The sequence below is a fragment of the Dendropsophus ebraccatus genome, chromosome 7 (assembly GCF_027789765.1).
Source record: "Dendropsophus ebraccatus isolate aDenEbr1 chromosome 7, aDenEbr1.pat, whole genome shotgun sequence".
Taxonomy (NCBI): domain Eukaryota; kingdom Metazoa; phylum Chordata; class Amphibia; order Anura; family Hylidae; genus Dendropsophus; species Dendropsophus ebraccatus.
In genome coordinates this window covers 89,981,082-90,000,956 of record NC_091460.1, presented here as the reverse complement: position 1 = coordinate 90,000,956, position 19,875 = coordinate 89,981,082, and the positions used below count along the sequence as shown (strand labels likewise).

General features: G+C 38.9%; 1 protein-coding gene across 1 annotated transcript in view; it reads left to right on the top strand.

Moving 5' to 3' along the window:
- The window catches only part of ELAVL1 (ELAV like RNA binding protein 1), a 32,336-nt gene extending 13,833 nt beyond the window's left edge, over positions 1 to 18,503 (top strand). Inside the window, exons 3-6 of the mRNA XM_069977880.1 lie at positions 832 to 935; positions 5,842 to 5,995; positions 6,986 to 7,211; positions 9,975 to 18,503. Of these exons, the coding sequence (XP_069833981.1) occupies positions 832 to 935; positions 5,842 to 5,995; positions 6,986 to 7,211; positions 9,975 to 10,299 (809 nt within the window). The 3' untranslated portion in view covers positions 10,300 to 18,503. The remainder of the gene's footprint in view (positions 1 to 831; positions 936 to 5,841; positions 5,996 to 6,985; positions 7,212 to 9,974) is intronic.
- Positions 18,504 to 19,875: the final 1,372 nt, after the last annotated feature.

The following is a 19,875-nucleotide window of genomic DNA, read 5'->3' as shown; positions in this document are numbered from 1 at the left end:
CAAATATGGTAGATTCTGCCAGTCACAAAGTCCATCTCGGAAGTCGGAAGAAAAGCGACAAGAGTCGGCCAGACGATGTCACAGGGGAAGCTCTGGTGGACCTAGGTAGGGTAGTGTTTTTGTCTTCTATCACTCCTTACTGCCTACTGAGCTGCCAGAGCTGCTTGATTGATGTTGGTAAAATCATTCACAAAATAACTTTTGTTGCCTATGTTTTTGCATTAATTTTTAAAAAAGCCTGTGAGTAGTGTCGACGGGTCCATCATTCTCTGCCCTAGCACTTCTGCACCTCGCTGTGTTGTATTCACACCACTTTTCATGATCAGACGCACTTCGCATATACGGTGCAGTGAGATGTAGCAGTGCTTGGACGCGAGAATCCCAGGTGCTATCTATGGCATCAAAAGTATGTTCTAAATGGTTTTATTAATATCGAGTGGTGCGGTCAAGGGGTGACAGATTCCTTTTACTTATCCTGAATACCCCTTAGGTGTCACTTATCATTTATCATCAGGCGGTGTTATGTGCACTACTATGAAGGTTTGTTATAAAAGTGTAAGGGTGCTATCCCCTCAGCAGTCATACAGCGCAGAACATTCTAACTTGCCTTTGTTTCCAGTCTAATATTGATCCTAATAGCGTCTATTGCTTTTCTATCACATAAATGTGTCACTGATATTTTTGATAATTTTTGCCACCAGTTTTTATGTTTGTTAGAAAGGGAGATGACTGGGTTTCCAGGTTTTTTTTACTGTTCAGAGAGGAATCTATTTTTTTTTCTTAATTGTGTTTTTTATTTTGTTTTTGTTTTATTTTTTTTTCCTTTTGCAGGGCACAGCTTAGGATATGGCTTTGTGAATTACTTAAATGCTAAAGATGCTGAAAGAGCAATAAACACACTTAATGGATTGAGACTGCAATCAAAAACTATAAAGGTGAATATATATCTTATAACCCTTAAAGAGCCCTGACAGGAGATTTTTGGCTTTGCCATTTCTGTTGCTCAGTCTCCTGTGGTTTTAGGGCTGTGAGCTTCTCCCCTCAATGATACAGGTATATTCCCTTCTAAACAACCCACTTTGTCATTGTTGCAAAATTCTTTTAAAACAGTTTTTTTTTTGTTTTTTAAGCTCAGGTTCAGTTTGTTTTAGTGGAGAAGTTTACATAATGCCTTCCTGCTCGTTCTGGTGACATGCTTTACATTTGGCACCCTACTAATACTTTCTATACAGGAATATTCCAGAGGTGATGGACAATTCACCACAGATGTAGCGTTGTCAGTGGAATTGCAATGGTTTCACCTTTTCTGTTTGTTACAGATTATAGATTTGTTATTTGTGAATAACACTTAAAGGAAACCTGTCAGCGGGAGCAGGATACAACATACCTTAGATTTAGGCTGAAGCGCTTAGGAATTTGAGAGCAACTGGGAATGGGGGATCTAGTCACGGTGGGGAGTGGGGTCCCAGCAACCGTTTACCACTCTGACAGTCTTGAGCGGCGTTCAAAATGTCACTCAAGGTCCGCAGGACGGGGAGCAGCTGCCAGTGACCGACCTGATGACTGGTTACATTGTTCTAGGTGATTAATAAAACTCAGATTTTTCTATAATTATATATTACATCCTATAGATTCTGCTCACTCTTTTTGCTTATGGTTTGGGCATAATAAAACCGCTGACAGTTTACCTTTAAAGTATATTATAAAAAGGCTAAATATATGGGCTTCTATCATTGATCTTTAGAAACGTCAAAGTTATGGTATGCAACTTTGAGACCTAAACAGTTTTCTTTTGGGGTTGAAGATGTTGCAGGAAGAGTCCTAAAAAGTGTTTAAACAGCCTAAAATATTTGATGCCTTTTCAAACAACTCCCCTTTATTAGAAATCACACATCAAACATATTTCTAATTCATGTCAATTGCCAAAAATTACTACTTACCTTCCACTATTGCGGAAATTTCTTTTAGACGTGCATGGTAAGGTGGAACGGACATCAATGAAAGAAAAAAGAAAAAAATGCCAGCTTACAGCTAGATGTCCACAGCTCGCTTGGGCACGCATTCCAATAGATGCAATTTTATCAGAAAAACAGGAGTCAAGCTTGCAGTGAAAATACTGATTACAGTTTTATTCATATCTGCCCATACAGTGCACACACAGCGATACTATTCCCAGAAAAATGTGTTTCTGGGGGTTGTATCGCTATGTGTGCACTGTATGGGGGATATGAATTAAACTACAGTCAGTATTTTCACTGCAAGCTGGACTCTTCATTTGTTCTTCTGATAAGGTGGTATGGAACCTCACGGGAAGTGTATTGGGGGAGGTGGGGATGAGAGCCTAGTGTGTGCACAGAGCCCATCAGTCTTTTCCTGCTGAGCCTTAAGGGTAAATAAAGGCTTTCTTCTTTCCTATAAGGTTTGGGGCAGCAGCCCCATGTAAATGGCTATGCTTTTACTATGTACACAGCACCGCCTCATGTGTTCTTATGTACACAGTGCTGCCTTGTGTAAATGCCTGTTTTCTTACTTTGCGCATAATGCTGCCTCATGTGTTAATGCCTGTATTCTTACTATATGCACATTGCAGCCTCGCTTGTAAATGCCTGTGGTGTTATATGTATGCTGCACAGCCTAATGTGTTCTTAGTATGTACACAGATCTGCCCAAATGTGTAAATGTTCTTTGCAGCTTCATGTGTAAATACCTGTGGGGTTACTATGTACACAGTGCTGCCTCGTGTGTAAATGCCTCTATTCTTATTATGTACACTTTGCTTCCTTATGTGTAAACGCCTGTGTTAACATGCACACAGTGCTGTCTCGTGTGATCTTACTATGTACACAGTTCTGCCTCGTGTGGTATTTCCTGTGTTCTTACTATGTACACCAAGGGTGTCAAACTCTGGCCCTCCAGTGGTTGCAAAACTACAATTCCCATCAAGCCTGGACAGCCAAACTTTGACTGTCCAGGCATGATGGGAGCTGGAGGGCCTGAGTTTGACACCCCTGGTGTGTATAGTGAGAACACAGGCATTTACACATTTGGCAGCACTGTGTACATGTTAAGAACACAGGCATTGTCCAAGGGTGGCAGAGTGAGCCATTCAGGGATTTGGATCAACCTCCAAGCCGTTCACTAAGCTGCAAGAGGCCTGCCCATAGAGAACTTTGTCATGGCTAGAATATAAGCAACTGAGAGCCTTCATGCGTAAGCTGTTCCTGCAGGGCATCCCACACCAACTGATCTGGAGTCATCTCCTCCGGCTAGGATACTTTCCCAGTTATACTGCATCCTTTTGGCAACAGGTGCAGATCCAGAACCCTCCCTATATATCAGCATGGGGGAAAAAAAAATTTAATTCACAAGCCCTGGTAGGCTTAAAATATTTACTCTGATGCACGCCTACTGCGTGCCACACACACACACACAAAAAAAAATTCTGACGACCTGGTACAGGTGTCCATAACTCCTACACCAATGCTACCCTGAGGTTTCAGACTTCTGCTGGAGATGTGGAGGAGAGATCGTCACAGTGGTGCATGTCTGGTGGGATTGCTCCAGCTTTGAGTTTTATACCCAGGTCACTGGCAAAAATCTATTACATCTTTTTTTTACCGCACTTACTGACTGCAGCTACCCACATGCTCACTGCGCTTACTGACAGCAGCCCCCTGTATGATATCAAACTCTCCTTCTCTAGGTTGTGCTCTCCTGATCTGTGGTGATTCTGTCCATGAGATGGGCTCAGTGGTGGACCCTGGGGGGAGGGGCATGGTCACATGCTTCTCCATGCTTGCCCATCTTATGCACAGAATCACCACAGGGCAGGAAGGCATTGCCTGGAGGAGGAAAGTGGACAACCATATTGTTCCTGTGGGGCCCATCCAGTTAAAAAAAAACTTTGCAGATACATTTATTTAGCAGATTTGCTTCCTCCCTTCTCATTGTTGCTCTACATGCAGTGGTCTGGTTGGTATCTGTATATATCTATTATATGTGGTGCAGTAATGGAAGGGAAAGAGCCGCATATAAGGAGGATGCAAGGCTGTCAAATGAAACGAGTCCTATAAGTTTACCTTTAATGTAAGCCGATATACAAAATGCCATTTTATAAATTCTGTTTACTTAAAGGAGAAGTCCTACCAAACTGATAAACAGCAGGGGTGTTGGGGGAAAATAATAAAGAAAACTTTCCTATCCTTGTGCCTGATAGCGCCAGTCTCCTAGCTGCAATGTCATGTACCTGGCTGAGGGATTGGCCGCCCAGCCAATCAGTGACTGGGGTGGGACACCTTTGCAATCACTTGACTGTCGAAGCGGGACAATTCATCAGCCGGGCCGTGAGACTGTAGCTAGGAGAGCTGGGTATGTGACATACCCGATCTCCAGCTGAAGATGACATCCAGCGGCCATTAGCAGCACCCAGGAGCGGCACAATAGAGACATGGGGACAGGTGAGTTTATTTTCCCACAGCCCTTCCTGCCGTTTATCATTTTGGTGGGACTTCTGAACACTGAATAACTTCCCATGTAGAAGTTTCCATAGGATTTCTAGGAATTCTAATAATCCTATGTGATAAGTTTCTGTGATTTCATCTCTTTATTGCTGGTTCATGTTCATATTCTTCATATATTGCTGTTTGCTTTGTACTCTACGAAGGTCAGGTGTTTCTATGACATTGGGGACAGGGCTTTCATCTACTGAATACATTAGCCGTGACTTCATATTAGTGGCAGCCTCCCCTGCTGACATTGATTATTCTGGTGCCGTGGGGATTTCATGAATGATGTAGTAGTTATATATCCCATGTTATATAAGAGTATACAGAAAACTATGTAAGATGCTTAAACTGTCCAGATGTAGCCATTCCCATCATTCATGTGAATATGTGAATATTCATACCAGTTCTCCCTTTGTAAAAAAAAAAAAAAAAAAAAAAAAAAAAAAAAAATCATGGTGAAAACAGACAGCTTTCACTTGCCAAGTTTGTTGGAATGAGAATCTGGAAGCTGCTTCCTCTTATGTTTTCCATGGAAACCGTTGTCATTCTGGGGCCTGTTCTATGTTTTATGTGTATATTTTTTTTTGTTTTCTACATTCTGAGCCAGTGGAACCCCGATAGAGGGGTTATTGTGATTAATCTGCATAGGACAAAAATAACCCAAAAAGTTACTTTGTGCAAAAACCGACTCTAGGCCTGGGCTACTGGGACCTCTTTAGTTGTACTGGTGGATTTTTGCGTGACACTTGCTGTTTGTAGTGCGTTGTTTGCCGCTTGCACGGTGTAGTGTGTTGTATGCAGCCAACTGCAGCTTTCGCTGTTTGTCCCAGGCCATGATGTGACTGTAACTGGGCAGGGAGTGTGATCTGCTTCCGGCTACTGCTCACTAAATCCCATTAATCTTATATCTGGGAATTGCTTCTACATCCGTGGAGCCTATTATTCTGCTGTATGCTACTGTATGTAGCAAAGTGTCCTGCAGTAGGTATTGTACCATTCTGTATAGTAATGTATTTGGTAAGTTATCCTAAGGTAGGTTGTGAATTGTACCATGCTGTATACATGTACATTATTAGCACATGCATAGTGCTTTTCTCCTGACACTAGGCCTTAGCTGCTCTGCTGTATGTTACTGTATGTGGCGGAGTATCCTGTACTAGGTTGGGTATTATACCATGCTGTATAACATTATTAGCACATGTGTAGTGCTTTTCTCCTGATATTAGGCCTTAGTATATTCTGCTTTTAAATATTTTTAAGCTCCTAAATGCGAACATGTATTGCAATATATTCCTAAGACATAAGAAATAACACTCACTTTCCCTTTCATTTTGAGGTGTCATTTGCACGTCCAAGTTCAGAAAACATCAAGGATGCAAACTTGTACATAAGTGGCCTTCCAAGGACAATGACTCAGAAAGACGTTGAAGATATGTTTTCTGGCTTTGGCCGGATCATAAATTCTCGCGTTCTTGTTGATCAGGCTACTGGTAAGTAGAGTATAGGTCACTATTGCATAGCTGCTCTAGAGGGTTCTTTTTTTCTTTTCATATTTTATCCCTCCCTGTGAAATCACTGTGCCCTGGCCACGCTCTGTCAGTGACATCACCGTGCACTGGCCACTCTGTACCATGCACATTCTCTGGCTCAATGGTTATGTGCATTATTTGTTTTAAGAAAGCACCACAGGGCAAAGCACACCCTTAAAGGTGATACTAAAAAACTTTATTGGATCACATGGTATCCTTACATATGATATAGTGTGCAGTATATGGTAGAATCAAATGTTATCTTAACATATAATATAATGTCCAGTGTATAGGAAGGCAATGCTAGAATCACATGGTATCCTTACATATGATAGTGTGCAGTATATAGAAAGACAATGCTAGGTAAGTAAGGTGTAAGAAGTATATAGGAATAAAACATCTTCATTCACTGCTGCTTCCTCAGTGATTGGCTGTAAGGGACAATAATAGGGCAGGTATTACAGCCCCATTGTTTAAACCAACTTCTGACATGTCACAGCAACATGTCAGAAGCTTGAAGAGGTCGGGGTCTGGATGCTGAGACCCAGGCCAATCATTAAAATGAATAGGGCCCCAGATATAACCTTTCCAGCCAGTAACTACGGTGTTTATTGACTTTGGCCTTTCATTTATTGTAATTATTGTCTGCTCATTTAATTCCATAGATCCCATATTAACATCTCTGCCCCCAGCCTGTTATAGCTGGGGCAGATAACATTTATGATATTGTATATTTGTTCATCCCTCCCAGCCCCCTGGCAACAGTGGTGCCCTGTATCCCCCTGCTCTCCACAAATAACAGTTATAACAATTTCTAGCTAAAGAGCATTTACATACATTGCGTAGGATTGCTGGCTGATTGTTCTTAAATTAGGTGACTGTTTAATCCCAGAACTTCACATCGGGTCAGGATAAAACTCCATACAAATAATTTTTATTGTTACATTTAAGGTTTATCCCGTGGTGTTGCTTTTATACGGTTTGACAAACGATCAGAAGCAGAAGAAGCGATTGCCAGCTTCAATGGCCATAAACCACCCGGCTCATCTGAACCCATCACCGTAAAGTTTGCTGCGAATCCGAACCAGAATAAAAACATGGCGCTTCTATCTCAGCTCTGTCATTCTCCAGCACGGCGGTTCGGAGGCCCTGTCCACCACCAGGCTCAGAGGTTCAGGTAATGTAATACAGCAGGGGTCTGCTTACCCCAAACTTACCTTCAAGCCAGTGGCTATATTCAGGTTCTTTCTCCCCCATCCATACTCAAAGATTACTTGTAATAAGTATATTATAATATTAAAGGGGTAGTTTACCACTTTTTTTTTCTTTTCAAATCAACTGGTGCCAGATTTTTGTAATTTACTTATTTACTTAATAGTACTTATGAGTTGCTGTATGTCCTGCAGGAAGTGGTGTTTTCTTTCCAGTCTGACTCAGGAACTCTCCAAAGAAGTAGCAAATCCCCATTTAAAAAAAAAAAACTCTCCTGCTCTCGGCAGTGTTTTTAATAGAAGTACATTGCAAATCTCTGGCACAAATTGATTTGAAAGAAATATTTTTTGGGTGAACAACCTCTTTAAACATTACTTGTTTATGGCGACTTAAACTTGAGTTTAAATTCTAATTTATCATATTTAGGACAGAGTCTGTGTCTCTTCATTGTGTTACATTGGTTGGGGATGTGCTTTAGGTTGGTCTTACAGATAAATTGCTTAAGAAGCACGTCGCAAACATTTTTTTCAGAAATTAACTGGTTGTGATTTTAAGCAGTTTTGCAATTTACAACACAGTGACCTTATACACAACACAAAGCATTGTCTCCTGGAAAGAATGCAATGTTGTTTTCCCTCAGCTGATTTGGCCATGTGTAAGATTGATTTAACCCTTCAAGGATGGAGCCAACTTTCATTGTTGCTCTTTCATTTTCTCTTCCTTGTGTTTAACCCCTAGGCCACCCTAGACGTACCTGTACATCCAGGGCCACCTATGTGTGTTCAGAGCGGGGCCGCGCTCTGAACCGCCACGGTCCCGGGTGCCGCATGTAGCCTGGGGCCGCGGCTATTAGCGGGCACGGTCCGATCGCCGTGCCTGCTAATAAAATAATCTGATCAAAGTTGACAGCTGCATCTGATTACTTGTATGCAGCCATTCCTGGTATCTAGTGGGGTGGAGCAATTCACTCATCCTGCTCCGGCCGGGCACAGCGCCGTAATGGCGCTGATCCCGGCTCGGCACTCGATTGCTTCCAGCTGCAGCAGCCGGAAGCAATCGAAGTGCCTATCTCATCGATCTATGCTGTATAAGTTTACAGGATGAGAGATCAGAGTGCTTATACTAGAAGTCTCCCTGGGGGGGCTTCTAGTATAAGTGTAAAGTAAAAAAAAAAAAAAAGTATTAATAAAAAGCCCCCTCCCCTAATAAAAGTTTGAATCACTCCCCTTTTCCCATGTTATAAATAATAGTAATAAATAAATAAACATGTTTGGTATCGCCGTGTGCGTAATCGCCCAAGCTATTAATTTATCACATTCCTGATCGCGCACGGTAAATGGTGTAAGCGTAAAAAATCCAAAGTGCAAAATTGCGCATCTTTGGTCAAATCCAGAAAAATTGTAATAAGCGATCAAAAAGTCGCATATGCGCAATCAAGGTACTGATAGAAAGAACATATCATGGCGCAAAAAATTACACCTTACACAGCCCCATAGACCAAAGGATAAAAGTGTTATAAGCCTGGGAATAGAGCAATTTTAACATATATTTGTTAACGATGGTTTGAATTTTTTACCGGTCATCAGATACAATAAAAGTTATACATGTTATATATCGTTGTAATCGTAACGACTTGAGGAACATATATAACAAGTCAGTTTTACCCCAGGGTGAGGGGCGTAAAAAGGAAAAAAAAACAAATAAAAGAAATGCGTTTTTCTTTTTCTTTTTTTTTTCAATTTCACCACACATTGAATTTTTTTGTGGTTTAGCAGTGTACTTTATGAAAAAATTCACCCTGTCATTGCAAAGTAAAATTAGTGGCGCAAAAAATAAGGGCTCATGTGTGTTTCTAGGTGAAAAAGTGGTATGGCCTTTTAAGCACAAGGAGGAAAAAAGGAAAACTCAAAAAATTTAAATTGCGCTGGTCTTCTGAGGGTTAAAAGCGCTGGCATTTTTTCATCTATAGACCCACCTAAGCCCTTACTTTTTGTGACACCATTTGTGCTTTGCATTGATAGACTTAATTTTTCATAAAATATGCTGCACAACCGGGAAAAATTTATTTGTGCAGTGAAATAAAAAAAAGGCAATTTGTTTGTATTGGGGGTGGGGGGTTTTAGATGGTTCATGTTGACACCGTTCACCCTATGGTAAAACTGACATGTTATTTATGTTCCTAAAGTCGGTATGATTACAACGATATGTAACTTGTATAACTTTTATTTTATTTGAAGGCTTTCAAAAAATTAAAACCTTTAAAAAAAATAAGTTGCCCTATAACCATGCTTATATAGCTTTCATATTTTGGTCTATAGGGCTGTGTAAGGTGTCATTTTTGCTTATGATTCACTGATTCATTAGATCAGTGATAGATTGCTCCTGGCTCCAGAAGCCCTAAGCAGTCTATTACCGAGCCGGTATCAGCGTCATTTAGACGCAGAGGCCTGGCCAGGTAGGCAGAAGGGATCACCCCTCCTTAACAGCGGCATGAAAAGTATACTCGTCAAGTGTCGTTAATGGGTTAAACATAGAAAACTTAATAAACATAGTATATTGCAAAAATGCTTGACATGCCAACCCCTGATTTTTTTAAGAAAAAAAAATTTGTGACCGCTTAAATGTCCTATCATAAGAGACTGAGAAGTTTGTTGTTCCTGGCAATCATAAAGGGGACGTCTGTCTTCATTTTTATATGTTTATAACGTGTATATTCTCTTCCTAATAGGTTCTCACCGATGGGGGTAGATCATATGAGTAGTATATCTGGTGTGAATGTTGCCAGCAATGCTTCATCTGGATGGTGTATCTTCATCTATAACCTTGGCCAAGACGCAGATGAAGGAATCCTTTGGCAGATGTTTGGTCCATTTGGAGCTGTCACTAATGTGAAGGTTATCCGTGATTTTAACACCAACAAGTGCAAAGGTTTTGGTTTTGTGACCATGACAAACTATGAAGAAGCAGCCATGGCCATTGCGAGTCTGAATGGCTACCGCCTAGGCGACAAGACCTTACAAGTTTCTTTCAAAACCAGCAAGTCCCACAAATAACTTGCTCCTAATTGTCTTTTGTATGGGATAGAGAAAATAAGTTTGACAGTTGGGGGAAGACTTTTCTTTGTTAGTGTAAAACTCATTCGCGCCAATTTTCACAAGTGTGTTTTTGTCTTAGTCTAAAGAAAAGTGGGGGAAAAAAAGATTTTTTTATACTCTGGGGATGCAACTTACATGTTCAAATGTTCGAGATCCCAAAATGTTAGACCAATTTTAAGTTCCTTAAGTTATTTACTTTAAATCTACAAATAAAATCAGAATTAGCAGTAGATATGCCCTATGGATGAAGATCACTTTAAGCATGTGCTGACCTAGGAGACGATGAAAAGGTTTGCTCTGTGGGTTTCCATTTTCCAGACTCTGGAAATTACTTTTTTAATCAAGCTGTCAAGGTGCCAGCTTAAGTATTTGTGTAGATATTTATATATATACTCTTTTGTTTTCACCCACCCCATTCTCCCTGATCCTATGATTTCACTGATTTACAGGTTTATATTAGAGTGTGCAGCTTCTTAGATTAATCTTCAGGAAGATATGCTCATTCAATATTTTGTGTGTGTGTAATTCTCAGCATTTCATAGAAATGCGGTTTTTCTGAAGGCGACAGAATTTTATGGCCTTTTTATTGTACGTCATTGTCATCTTATGAAATTAAAATATGCCCTTGACTTCCTCTATATTCATTAGAGCCATTAGAACTTGGTATGGTATATAGAATGGTTCTCAGAAGCAGTCAAGTCAGGCCTTAACCCCAGATTTGCTATTTATACCCAAGATAATTTTTTTTTTTTTCAAAGCCCTTATGAGAGGCAGGGAAGGACCAAAGAGTTCTCTATTCATTAACTGAACTCTATGAAATATGTTTCTTCATATACATTTTTTTTCCTTTTTTTTTTTTTCCTCCATTGCGTCACATACTGTGCATTGTGCACTTTGTATTGGTACAGTGTAGCGGAGATAGTGTGTATACTTTTTCGAGTAGAAGTAAAATGTATGACTTTGAACTAAGATTACTGTTTTAATAACACTTGTAAACATTTAAGCGGTGTGCTTTTTCGCATCCCCTTTTTCATGAATTTCTTTTGTAGAAGTAATGACCGTTTTCATATAAAAGCTTCATATTTCCTTAAGGTTAAAACTATTAACAGAGTATTTGATTCTTAGTTAAGTAAAATGAATCCCCTTCCTAAGTTTTCTACAGAATGCCTTGAATTTTCAGTTTTGTTTCTCTTGATTTTCTTTTGCTTTTTTTGTGTTTTCATTTGTTTTACTTTTGAATTTAAGACCATTAAATTTGATTTTGTTTTGCTCAAATTTTGTTTTTGTTTGGTTTTTTTATTTTCTTTTCTTTTGGTAAGTAATTGCTTTCCGATTTTACACATAGAAGTCTAAAAATATGCAGTTTATGATAAGTTTTATGCTGTAAAAAAACAAAACAAAGGATAAGCTTGCGGTTCCTTCTCCATGTTAAGTGTAGGTTGCCCAGAAGTGTTGTAAAAGCTAGTCTTAAAGATATATAAGGTTTAAATTTTTATTTGGATGTATTGCAGAAAACGAAAATTCAAACTGGGAGTGATACATAAGTTTTTTAAATGGTGTGCGTGGCATAGGGCACAGTAGACACTTAAAGAAACACACACCCATCTTGTCCCTGTCTTTAGTGGTCATGCACCCTCTCCTGTATGCTCTCTGCAGTATTGCCTCACTTGACCTGCCGACCGATGTTCTGGTCTGGCTGCAGGGCCCACATATTCTGCCTCTGACCAGCGTCATCTTGCTACTAGTTTGGAAAGACTAGACATCCCTGCTCTGTATGCTTCTCTAGGGCCGTTGGTCCAGGATCGGATCACATGGGCCACGCAGCTGGACCATAATGGCACCCTGCAAGGCAAAGAAGGCTGCACTGTAGAGAAAAGATGGGAGTTTGTGAGTGAGCACACCTGCCAGCCACCTGAAGACATGAAAGCCTAATACTTTAAGTTGTTCTTTGAGGTCTAATGCTTGCTAGGACATTTTGTTAATAATTTTTTTCCAGAAACACATTTTGTGAAGGAATCTAAATAGCTTATTACTTTTCGCTAGAGATGAGTGAATCAGATTGCTTCGTTCCTATCTGCATTCTGCTCATCAGGCTGTGGGGCTTTATAGTCTGCTCTGCTCCATGCTGCTCCACCCTAGGTGCTGGGAAAAGGTAAAGATCCAGGACTGGATCCATCTTTTGCCAGCACCTGGGGTGGAGCTGCCGGGGGGTGGGGGTGGTCTCTGGAATACCTCTCTAGATCATCTAGCAGAAGTTCACATTACATTCCAAATCAAATATTTGGACACCATGATTCTGTTTTGGCTATCCGGATTCTAGACAAGTACATGGCATGTGGTGATCCATAAGGAGCCCGACGTTACGCACATGGTTGATTCTGTGATTCTGTTTTTACAGGAACTGGAAATTGTTGGAATACTTATTAGTAATGTAAGAAATGAATGCACAGTTGTGGTGTCTGTGGACTATGGATGTGTATACCTACACTCAGTGTGAATGCAATTATAAGTGTTTACCTGCAACCATCAGAAGATAAGACATCCCTGTGTGGTAGAGAAGGGGATACAAGTCATTTGTAACCACATATATGAAAATCAAGAATAATCCTTGGATAAACAACTTTTTTGAGTAGTATAATTTGATAATTTTTAATGAAGGCGTTGGGATTCTTTATATTTGACACTTGCAGTATATGTACGGTGTGCAAGTGGCAGAAGCGGTATGAGCTGACATGCGTCATACTCGAGCAGCCAGCGTTTACCACTAATGACAGACATCAGGAATAAATATGTTGCATGTAAATGACTTATTTAAATGTCAATTTAGTGGCCAATCTGCACCTTCACAGTACAGTTGCGGAATACTGGTCAGCTAGTATGATAGCGGGAGGTGTTGCCTATGTGCCAGGCATACTGACTAATGGCACACCTCAGGCACTGATCTATATAAGCAATCTAAAGATTGCCTGTAATAGTTTCCTAGGGGGGTACTTAGTGTTTGAAAGATTACAAAGTTCCCCAGTATAGTCATTCCAAATACAAAATTTGCTGAGTTTTGGGAGCGGTATCTATTAGAAAAATTGAATAGGTGACCAAAAAGTCTAAAGCAGAATGATACAGATAAAACTACATATCATGGTGCAAAAGAATGAGCCCTTATACAGCCCCTGAGTCTGAATAGAGCGCTTTTAAGAGAATTCGTATCCTAAAAAGTTTTAATCTATTAACAGAAGTAAAATAAAATAAAAGTTACATAAACCGGGTATGATTGTAATTAGAGATGAGCGAATTTATAGAAGTGAAGTGCTTCCTTTCAACGAGGAGAAGTTTCCCAGGACTGGATCTAGCTTTTGCAGCCCCCGGGGAGAGGTGGCAGTGAGTTATAAGACAGCAGACTGATGAGTGGATTGCAGAAGTAACAAAGCACTTCATCTTCATTACTACTGTAAATTCGCTCATCTTTAGTACTTACCAATGGAGTACAGGTGACATTTTACCTTAAAAAGCCCCCAAAAGTTGCATAAAGAACCTTTCAAGTGGGTCGTAGAAGGAAAATATGGCTTCTAGAAGGCGTAAGGAAAAGGTGCACCATTAAATGGTTTTCCCAAGCAAAACCTACTGACAAGCTATCCAGAGGATAGTGCATCAGCTGTTCAGTGCCAGCACTATAGACTGAGTAAGCTGCAGTAACCATGTCTGGCAACTACACTGTAAATGAGCGGCAGTAATTATGTCTGGCCACTATACGGTGAACAGAGAAGACTGCTTCAGACCCCCTTCACTGTATAGCGTGGCTACCAAAACAGCTGATCAGTGCATCCCATCACTTGATGCCTGATAAGCTATGCTGTGGACAGTAGATTTTGCCATGTTCCCATTATGTCTTTTTTTCGGGCGACCGTTTTCATAATTTTGTTTTTTTAACTAAATAAGTTGCTATTAGTACAGTAGATGTTTAATTTGAAGATGACATCTATAGGGTCAGGCGTATAATGGAAGACAGAACTTGGTCATAAAATGATTGTGTTTTCTGAGTAAGATGGCAATTTTTACATTTTGGGACCTTTTTCATATAGAAAAAAAATAGATGACACATTGATGTATTTTACAGGCATCAGTGTAAAGAACATAATGTGAACTATCAGTGCTGTTGACGTTGCCTCCTTTAGGACGCTTTGTAGCTGGTAGTCTAGGCTTACAGAAACATGGCTGCCTTTTTCCAGAAACAGCACCTCTACTGTCCTCTGTTTGGGTGCACATTTCTGTCACTCAGTTCCATTGAAATATTTGGGCTGAAAAAACAGCACCACCCTGTCCCCAGGTTGTGTGCAATATTACAACCATGGATACGCCTCTCAAGCACTAGAGACAGCCCCGAACAGCCCCTCTAATTTATTTAGAGGTACATCTAAGGCCTTTGAGCCCTTTTTACATTTGCAGCTTCTGTGAGCTGGTTTTAACATATTAACATGATGTGCAATGTTTACAGTATGTTGTAATGAAAGATTAGCCTTCTCAATGAAGGATTGCCTGCCTTTCCCACACATTGGATCAAGTGAATGCAGTAGCTACTGCATAAGGATCGCTGTCTTATCTGGGTACACCAATCTATAGTATCTTTTTTTTTTTTTTTTAAAGTGGAGTTTGGCATATATATATATATATATATATATATATATATATATATATATATATATATATATATATATGTGTGTTTTTATAATACAATGTGTGTGTCAAGGTGAGTTGGTTGCAAAATGCTTTACTTTTAATGCTTATCTTTTTAGCAATATACCAAGTATAATAACACTTAACACTACTGGCGCTTGTAGGTTGTAGGCAAGGAGTGTTTATACATGAGGTCATTTGCATATGTATGTATAAAAAAAAAAGTCTGACTATGTGTATGTGTGTATGTATATGTGTGTGTGTGTATATATATGTATATGTGTGTGTGTGTGTGTGTGTATATGTATATATATATATATATATATATATATAAATATATAAATATACATACATAGTCACAGCTGGCCTTGGTGGTTGCTGATCACCACTATTACAGTGCATGTCTTTACATCCTTCAGAGAAAGAAAAGGTTATTAAACACGTGTCGAACATTTCTTTCAATGTAAAAGTCTTGCAAGCATCACTTATATTGTGATTTTATTGTTCCCTTGTGCTGTTATGCTGTTCATAAGTGCTGTTTTATTAGAGCGACACCTTCCCTTTCCCTAATGTTCAGGATTTTCTTTTACACTGTGCCATTTAGTTTTAGTTAAATCCTGGAATATGAAGCTTGTGTACCCGTATAATTGGATACACTTTATTTTTTATTTTTTTTTTTTGCTTGGTTCTTGTATATTGTCTACACTTAAGTTATTATACACAACCCTGTGAACCCAGAAAACACACTGTATATATGTATAATAGCCGGGTTACACTTAAAACTTTCATTTCTTATAGACCTAAAATATTTTGAACGTGTATGTGCTATAGGACCTGTTTCTCTTTTGTAGGGTATAATGCATGTATGTCTGGCTTTTGAGATGCAGAATGACATTTCAGGCCAGTAATTTTTGCATTGTGTATAATTTTGAAACTAAGTTTTATTAAGTTTGTAAAGTTGTGTGTGTATAAAGGAAATATACACAAACCAACTGTATATGCATACACGGATGAGAGAAATCTCCTCAATAATGTGCTTCATTCTGCTTCATGGTGAAATCATGGATCAGTATCCATGTGGAAATAACTGTGCAAACAGAGATGCATAAATCCTATTGAACTCAATGGTATGCTTATTCCAAACACAAGTTAGGCTGACTTTGAGGCAGAATCTGTCGCCAAATCCGATATAGTTACGCCTGCATTAGGCCTAAGTGGAATAGTTTAAGTGAAGTATTTTACCTTAAATTTATGCTATCTAATTAAGCAAGCTCTTGTATCATACAATAAGATTTCATTTTAGGCATAGTTTTAGAAATACGCTGTGTAGCCTTTCTTGCCAATTTTCCTTTTAGCCCATAGCAGCCGTAAAGGGCTTATCCAGGATTAGAAAAAAAAGGAAGTGACTTTCTTATTAAAAAAAAAAAAAAACACCATCCATTTTCAGGTTGTGTGCGATATTGCAGTTTGGTTCCATTAATTTTGATGGAACTGAGCAACAAAACCTGCACCCAAACGAAGGACAGGAGTGTTGCTGTTTCTGAAAGAATGCGGACATATTTTTGTAAGCCTATCAATCCTTTTATAGTGTATCGCCAACAATTGTGGCAGATATTTGGAAAAATACTGTAGGCTGCACTGTGACATAGTGGATTTTTTTTTTTGTAACATATAATAATTCAGTGCTGGAATCTTTTTCCAAGTGTCCATCCTTCCTGCTGTGTATAAGCGCATTTAGAGACCGCTTCCCACTCCAAGAATCCTGTCAAGAATCCTCTTCTCCTATGTATTGGGAGAATAGCTTAACAAAATGATGTAAGTTATACATCGATCTGTTGAGCATTTCTGTCACTAGTTTATGCTGCCCCCCATTGAAGGCAGAATAAACCTAATTAGAGATTACCTTTTAAGAAGTGTGAAAATCAACACCTAGCAAATACCTTCATAAGGACAGAGTCTGAAGGATTTCATAATGAGTGAACTGTTTTCAGTCATCAATTTCTGCATGTAAAATGTTTCCTTCCATTTTATTTATGAAATTACTGGCAGCGGTATCACTTCACAGTACAAAAATGTTAGCATGCAATAAATACACACATAGGAAACTCCAACATAAGAATTCTTGTCTGCTGAGTTTGGGAGGTTGTTAGCATTTACCTCTGTAGGTCAGTTTGTCTTGTCTATTAGAAAGTCCCGGTTTATTTATGTGCCATTTAGTGGAAAGGTTAGCCATAACTGTTTTCATTCTGTATTCTGTTCTCTCATGTGCTACCTTTAGCCTTTGTTATGATTTTCACCAAATGCTTGCTTTTAGCTGCTTTATATTCAGAATATTTACCGTACTCATTATTTTAGGTATAAGGCTTGGGGTCACCCTGCGCTTTTCTTTCCTTTTCAGTACATTCAGTTTTGATGTACAGAAAAATGTGAGCAAGCACCAAAAATGCATTGCTGATTGAGGAAAGGTGGGTATCCTAATGGAGACCGCTGTTGTCTGAGCTATGGTATGTGCACACTACGGAATCCCAAAGGAACACCCGTTGCACAGCCACGCGAATATCTGCTGCTTTCATAGACTTCATTCTATGGTTTGCCAGATTCCGCCGTATGGCCAAAGAATAAACCCGCTCATTCTTCAGTATTCTGTGTAATCTGGCAAACCATACAATGAAGCCTATTGGAGCAGCGGAGACGCGGCTGCCGCAGTCTGCGAGCTGCACAAGTCGGGAGGGGTGTTCCGTCTGGATTCCGTAGTGTGCACATACCCTAAAGATATACATATTCATTATGTACAGTTAAACGCTTGTGAAATTAGTTCAGACTTTAATGATCGTCTGGAATTGATATTCTACAATAAGACCTAAAGTGTCTCCTCAGTTTCCATTGATTAATAAACCTGACATTGTTTGTATGTAGATAAATCTTGTCTAAGCTAAGTTCTACATGCCTTAGGTAGTGTTGTTTTAAAGTCTGGTTATTCAGCACATCAAGTATACTAGAGGAGGCCCGTTTCTGTGACGTATTTTGTTATGCTTTAATGATGGTTGTAAGTGGTGGGAACAGTTATGGTCACTAATAGAGAATAGTGACAGGCGGTAGGTGTTTATAACACCACTAACCATGTAATGCATTGTGACATATCTATGTTAATGTTATGCTCAGTATTACAGAAGTAATACATGCGTTCCTGTGTGTTGACTGATTTTACATTTATTATTTATTTAACTTGTAATTAACTCCATCAAAATGTTCAGAAATCTTATCACTTGACAAACCTCTCTTTATTAACTTGAATCATATCTTGATTATTTTGTATCTGATGTACAGTTGGAGTCTGGACAGAGGGCTTTGTTTCCCATATTGTATATAAACATTTTGTATATTTGGTGTTATTTTGTTTTATATTAAGTTAATTTTTCAGGTATCATTTTTTCTTTTAAACATTTGTTTTTACATGGTTTTATTTAAAATAAAGTATGACACTGCTTTCCAAATGGATCTGATGTCCTTTTGAACTCCGTTGCATAACCACCTATTTTCTGGTTTTATGTTGTAGACTTTTACCCAAACTTTTGCATGGACCGAACCCTTGTGAATTCAATAGGGGACCCAAACGTAAGGCCACAAAATTAGCTGTAAAATGGGTGTAGAAAAGAGTAGAAGGTTGCAAATGAAAACAAAATGTTGGTGAACAGGACTAAGTCAAATTTAAATTTCCACAATTTTTAAGCAGTTCCTGGCTAATTTGAATTTTTTCTTTTATTTGAAGTTTGGTGAAATAGTGCGGGCCTGGACGTTTATATTTCTATATCCTCCCTCTGACTTCCTGACTGGAGGCGGTGAATCCTGGATAATAAGGGGCCTAATGTACACTCTTAGAAAAATCATGGTTAAGGGCCTGGTGATGAACCTCCTTATAATTTATGGAGAGAGCCTGGTGTGACTCTTCATAGGGAGGAGTAATTAATGATACAGTTTTCCTAGGAGGCCCTTGAATTTGAATAAACACACGTTCAATCTTTTTGGCCATGGCTAAGGTTCGATTGTATCTGGGTTGACAGTTTTTTTAAAAAAAGATAAAGTCAAAGAAGTGCAAACATAACAGTAGTAGGTGGAGCTTCTTAAAAATAAGCTGGAATTCTTAATAGTTTGCTGATATTTTTTTTTATAATTGAAATTCCAGATATATTGAGTCAAAATTTTGAAATTAAAGATTATAAGAACACCCCGTAGAGTCCCCTTTACCAACCTTGTTGGTCCTGCCTGTGAGCCAGCTACTTTATCGTAAAGGCATCTGATGGGATCATTATCACTCCTGACTTGGTGAAACTTGAATTAGACAGGTAAGTAACTCAATAACAAATTCTTAGAGGTAGGGACTAATAATTAACAATACAGTCGTTCTTAGAGGCCCTGGAATTCGAATTAATACACTTTCGATCCTTTAACAATTATCTGAGAGGAAAAGCGTGCCAGTTAAGACTAGGAACAAGACAGTGGGAAGTGAGTGAAAGCCTGCTGGGACTCTCGGAAATTATTTTAATATGTGATGGCAGATAATTTTATTTTGAAATGCAACTTTTTTTTTTAAGTTTGCTTCACAATTTTTTTTCCCCCCCAAATTTAATTTTAACTGTTAATTTGACTTTGATTATAGTTTGTTTTCAAATGAAACCTTTTTAATATGGAACCTTAAAGGAAATTGCCAAAGACAGTAAATACCTTTAAAAAGTTTCTGAAAAGATGAGATGTAAGCAAATCTCATCTAATGGCAAAAGCAAAAAGTGTATTGACACATAAACCAAGAACAGCACAACAGATAAATGCAATAAAATACAATATGACCTACATAACCTAGAAGGGAAT